This window comes from Pinus tabuliformis, chromosome 7, assembly GCF_031772625.1.
Source record: "Pinus tabuliformis cultivar Carrire ecotype Pingquan chromosome 7, CPIR1, whole genome shotgun sequence".
Lineage (NCBI taxonomy): Eukaryota > Viridiplantae > Streptophyta > Pinopsida > Pinales > Pinaceae > Pinus > Pinus tabuliformis.
This window is the reverse complement of record NC_142293.1, coordinates 807,522,351-807,528,219: the sequence shown is the minus strand read 5'-3', so window position 1 is coordinate 807,528,219 and position 5,869 is coordinate 807,522,351. Positions and strand designations below refer to the sequence as shown.

General features: G+C 32.3%; 1 protein-coding gene across 1 annotated transcript; it reads right to left on the bottom strand.

Annotated features, from left to right (window-relative positions):
* Positions 1-1,210: 1,210 nt before the first annotated feature.
* On the bottom strand, positions 1,211-4,599 carry LOC149250018 (putative polygalacturonase At1g80170). Its single transcript, XM_089453538.1, has 9 exons — positions 4,369-4,599; positions 3,524-3,658; positions 3,251-3,421; positions 3,076-3,096; positions 2,755-2,962; positions 2,560-2,641; positions 2,365-2,473; positions 1,568-1,684; positions 1,211-1,426 (listed from the first exon to the last, which is right to left on the bottom strand). The coding sequence occupies exons 1-9, from the start codon at positions 4,597-4,599 to the stop codon at positions 1,211-1,213; spliced, it is 1,290 nt and encodes a 429-aa protein (XP_089309664.1).
* Between the last annotated feature and the right edge of the window lie 1,270 nt (positions 4,600-5,869).

Here is a 5,869-nt window from a genome sequence, read left to right as displayed (position 1 = left end):
ACACCAACCCATAGAAGATTAGATGTCCAACATACATAATGTGATTAATCCATTTTTTTTTATTTTTTTTTAAATGATATTTTATCAATTAAAAATAGATTTAAAAATGAAGCAAATAATATTTAAAAATATATATAATAAATCAATAAAATATCATTACTCATTAGATAATATCTAAAAGAAAAATAATGAATTAATATAATGTCATTACTAAAATAATATTTAAAAGAAATTTAATAAATTAATACAACATAGTTACTAAAATAGAGTAACAACATCATACATTTGGAAAAATACTAATAATATTGATTAAAGAAATATAAAATTAATATAGTAGTATTGCTCAAATTTGATAATAATATTATATGTTTTTTAATAATATTAAACCTTAATTCTATATATAACTATTTAAATATATCTTTTAAAATAGCAGCACTTCCATATATTAGATGCTAAGAAATGGTAAAAATATTAGAGATTTCCTAAATATATATAAAAGCCATTTTTGAAAATTAGAAAAGAAAAAAAGAGACGTAAATCCAAGATTACATGCAACCCTTCTGTTGCTCTATAGGGTCGTTGCATGCAAAGAAGTGAATCTAAAGATTTCGTTAGCGTGTATTCCTGTAGTTGTGCGTTGAATCTAGGCGTTTGGTATAGTGAATATAGTTACGGTCATAACATACATGGTTATAACGGTCTGTGTCACTTCAAGAAATAGCAATTATTTTTCATAATGGCCGACTAGTTGTGTTTAACTCATTATACGACCTTAGTGGAATTAATATTCTCATTTGACCCGATGCGAACCCATCCATTTTTAGCGGGCTACCGTTCTGTTTGTTGCTGAATTTAAGAGCGTTATCATTTGACCCGATCCTTTATTCGAGGGCCATCAGGCGGTGGATTAGAATCCCAGCGTTTGACGTATTTTGTTGCTAAATTTTACCAGTTCTTTACAAGTATATCATGATACCAGAGGCGCAATGGCAAGAATGATTTTCAAAAATATATGAACAGATATTGTTACAAAATTTGAGCTCTTCATGGCCATCCTTACTCCAAATGTAAGTTCGGGCAATCGAATGGAGATGGATGATTCCTTACAGACATATCATGCCATTGGATATGCAATGGAGAAAATGATTTCCAGAGACTGGATCAGAATGTTGCTGCTGTTACAAAACCATTGAAACAACATTTATAATTACTAAGGAGGAGGGACGACTTGTATATGGCTAAAACCGTACACACTATCAGAGAAAGAAGTGGCTGGATCTCCGTTCTCCATGTTAAAATTTATGTTTTGCATCACAATATTTTGACATGGAACAGTCTTGCTACAGGCAAGTGTTATTGCGCCTTTCGTTGCCGAAGTGCCGCTGATGTTTTTGTATGTCACGTTGCTAATTTGCACCGCTGAACTCTGTTTTCACCGCAACAAGAACGAACGAGGAGATTCAATGCTCAGCAAGAAAATCGGTTCCGAGTTTTCTTGCGAATTCAACGATGATCCAACAAATTAAGGAAATTAAAGAACCCAACTGCTTAGTAAATTTGTAAGTACCTGATTTTTGCATGGCTTTGAAGAGTCGCAGTAAAATTGGTCTATAATGATGGGATTTGAGACATTGTTCATTTTCAGGTTTTGGAAAATAATTCCTTGGGCATATCCCGAACCCCCCTGTATCATCAACACAGAAGCTTTAGACGGCATCGTTGACCAATATTTTTTTTTATTGAATAAGTATAATTGATTGCCTCACGAATGAATAAACTAGGGGCATCGTAATAACGAATTAGGATGTGAAAACTGAAATGTATATTTTTTTTTAACAATGTTATTGAGTATACAGTTAGTTACGGTAGATTTTAGAAATATTTTGGAATTATTTTAGTGTAGATTTAGGAATATTTTGTAATTAAAAAATAAGACTAAATGAATTTAAACAATAAATTTTGTTTTGTTTATAGTACTTTAAATTTTGTTTATGACATTTTAGGTTGATTATAATAATTGACTAGATGAAGCACATGACGTGCATGATGTAATGGCTGGGGCGGATGGCTTTCACACCCCCCAGTCAAGTTCGAATCCTGTGGAGGTTGTAAAAAAGTGGAAAATGAGTGGGTCCTACGGAAGCTTACAAAAAAAATGACTAGATGAAGACATTTTTTTTTGGCAATAAATCACTAATTAAAATAAACCTTTTTTATTAAGTTATGAGTTAAAATCATCATACATATATTTAGATCTACATTCCTTATATTCCAGATATCTATATTTTTTAAAATAACATAATTATGTTATTGGATTTGATTACAGAAAAGAAAAGAAAAATTTGAAATTGAGATACCACTTACCTGCCATGTTTTTATACGCACTCCATTTTCTGTACCAGTCAGAAAAGTTCCATCCACAACAATGTCTGAAACGGTGTCTTTTGCGTTATTCTCGCCAAGGCTTCCAATGCTGCTGACACAAGACCGTCATAAACAGATCCTTCCTATCTGGGATATACAATACAATTTCGATATTAAACTAGAACACATTGTTACCTTATTCCGTGCCCAGGCCCGCAGACTAGGTTGTTGATTTTAATATCTGAGCTTTCTGTAACAATAGAAACACAATCGTCCCCTGTGCGATTGCATAACATGATGATTATTACAAGATCTTGCATTCGTTTTCTGGATAACAATTAATTACAGTAAAAAAGAAGTAGAAAGATGCATGTAAACAGTTATAGGGACCTGTTCCGATTGTACAATTCTGAATCACTACATGTTGGGAGGCAGAGATGTGAATTCCGTCGGTATTTGGACTGTCTCCTGGCGCAACGATTTGCAAGTTTTCTACTTGAACATTTCTTGAATAAGATATTACGAGATGCATCAGTTGACTGTTCTGGAAACTCAAATTCCTCAAAATTACTTGTGCGCTAGAATCAATGGTCATTGCCTGTGTGTCAAATTCCCACATCATAACAAAAAAGTTAAGAAAATTGAGGTTATTACTGTGAGTTTAGTGATTCAGTTCAAGAAATTATAGAAAAAAAGTTTTGACAAGCTTACAGTTGGAGCTTGTTTGCAACTCTGTGAAGCACAAAAATAAATGGTCGTCAATAACAACACTACTTTTAACAAAAACAACCATATAAGATTTTCAGAGATCCACGATTAGTGTACATAGAAATAAGGACATCTTAATGAATGTTTCTATTTAGTTTTGCCATGTTATGTGTTTTACCTTGCTCTTGTCGACCTTGCAGGATTTTTCCCACCATTTCTGGCCTGACCCATCGATAGTCCCTCCACCCTGGATTGTTATTCCTTGGAGTTTGGAAAATTTAAGCCATCTCTCAGGATCTTGAGTAATCCAAGTAGTGGGATCACTTGGGGCAACTATTGTCCCTGATATCTGTTAGGTATTCAGTGACAGATATGAGAACACATGATGTTTAACTCTTACAATGCTCATCTGAAAAATATATATTGCAAAATAAGACATGTTCATTATTACCTCGGCAGTAAAATTAGCAGCCTTGCAAGGGCCATTCAAGTTGAGAGGTTGAACAAGGTATGTTTTACCTCTTGGAACAAGAAAAACAGAACTCGAGCTGCTCGTGCAAGCTGCATTCCAAGCTGCCGAGAATGCCTGATCAACATAATGAAGGCTAATATTTCATGAATTGGCTGAGGTAATACATGAGCACAGAACGCGGGAGCTTTAGATCCACGTGGGGAGGACAGAATGCCTAGGTTAATGTGATAACAACCCCTCAAAATGGCATTCACATGATTTCTTGTTTTAAAAGCATGATTTCTTGATTTAAAGAAAACAATGTTGTGAAAACCTAATCTTTATCTCCTACTGAACTAGTTCACCATTATCAAAAGAATCCACTCAAGATGAGCACTAAATACCAAAGAATATAAACCCACTTAACTATTCCATTAGACTCCTAAAGGCAATAGACATATGAGAATGATCAGTAAAGAAAGAGTTAATATGGTAAATATTAAGCATCATTTATTAAGTCAATAATTGGTTCATCATAGTAAATATTAAACATCATATATTATGTTAATAATTGGCCCATCATAGTAAATATTAAGCATCATATATTAAATTAATAATGGGCTCATTACATTTTTCAAAGCAATATTACTTATAGAAGAGTTGCTATAGTAAATATTAAACACTATGATAAATATTAAACCCTATATATTAAGGCAATGATTGGCTTCTTCTCATTTAAATGAAAATAAAATTATATTCAATATGTTTGATGAAAAAGCACTGAGCCCATCATTGACATGGTTCACAGTGCTTAATATTTGCAAAAGAAAGTATTAATAAGCTACCTGGGTGTCGTCAGAGGTGCCATCTCCTTTGGCTCCATGGCTATCCACGCTGTAGACTGTAGCAACAGCATCAAGTTCCAAAGACTTTATAAAGCGACCAAATACTGGTTTACGCAGAGAGTTGAAGCTGGATTGTGGTGTGTTTTGGGTGGAGGGGCATGTGGAGAGAAAAATGTTGACAAGGCAGACTGACACCCAGAAGCGAAGGTTTTGGGAGATTATGCACACCATACTTACTTATACCCTGCTCGCCAACCACTTCCCCGGACAATACTGAACTGTTAAATATGGCAAAATAGAAATACTTCCTTTGTCAGACAACACTGAACTGTTAAATATGAAAGAACAGAATACTTCGGCTCCCAGATAATACTGACTATTGACTATCAAATATGAAAGAGCAGCATTCTTAGACACTACTGAACCGTTAAATATGAAAGAACAGAATATTTGCTTCCCCAGACATGAGTACTGAACTGTTAACTATGTCAGTAGCGTGGGCGGGCTGGGCAGGTCTTATAAAGAGTGCCGTTTAATTCAGTTAAAGTAGGATGAGAGAATATTGGAGAAACCGTTAGCACGGAGAGTGATCTCAGAGGGAAAACGATCAATCACCCGTTCGACTCCCCGGTTCGTACCGTTAACCCTGTAGCGTCAACGAAAGACCCTACTTCTATAAATTTTGATATTTTCAGTGACAAGAAATATTTTAAAATTTTAAATAGCACTTAAATGCCGGAAGATGCCATCTTTTTTTGGACATCTGATATTTTTAAAGAATTCTAAATATTTAGAATGCCACGTAGGTGGTATTGGTAAATTATTATTAATTTATTAAGTTTATATATATATAAAAGGATGTTGTCGTTGACTGAAATTTGGGATATGTGGTTTTTAAGAGTAAAGCATGCAGATCTTTTTTATGAATGTTTAAAATATATATATTTTAAATTTTAATAAAGGGTATGTTTTGTTTCATAAATAAATAAGGAATTGTACCTATGAAATTGGTTAATTTTAAAATTATATTATTAATAAGATGATTCGTTTATATTTTAATATTGAAAAAGAGTGTAATTTTTTGATTCAAAAAACTAAGTTAGGTTTAAAAAACATCATTTAAAAAAAATCAATATAAATTATAAATAAAATATTTATTATTAATAATAATAATAACAACGTTAAGTGTAGCACTTGTTACTAAGTATGAGTAAGATTTATAATTCTTTTCATTGTTAATGTATAATTGACCTTTATATATAATATAAAGAAAGATGGTCACAAATAGAATATTTTTATTATATTATTTATTTTATAATGCAAAATAATTTACTACATATATTTAATCCTAAGTATTTACATTAATATAATAGAAATGGACAGAAATATTGATGTTAAATAACATAGAAATTTGATGAATATAATCCAAAACACTCAGAATAAGAGAATATTCGTGTAAACACATAGTTTAAAGGAAAAATGTATAATACAATATATTATA

Bases quoted from the DNA above. Each gene is read 5' to 3' on its own strand.
- LOC149250018 (XM_089453538.1), bottom strand. From the start codon at position 4,599: ATGGTGTGCATAATCTCCCAAAACCTTCGCTTCTGGGTGTCAGTCTGC. The intron at 2,642-2,754 runs GTCCCTATAACT...GCAATCGCACAG, and splicing joins GAATTGTACAATCGGAACAG to GGGACGATTGTGTTTCTATT. The intron at 1,685-2,364 runs GTAAGTGGTATC...TTGATGATACAG, and splicing joins TGCGTATAAAAACATGGCAG to GGGGGTTCGGGATATGCCCA.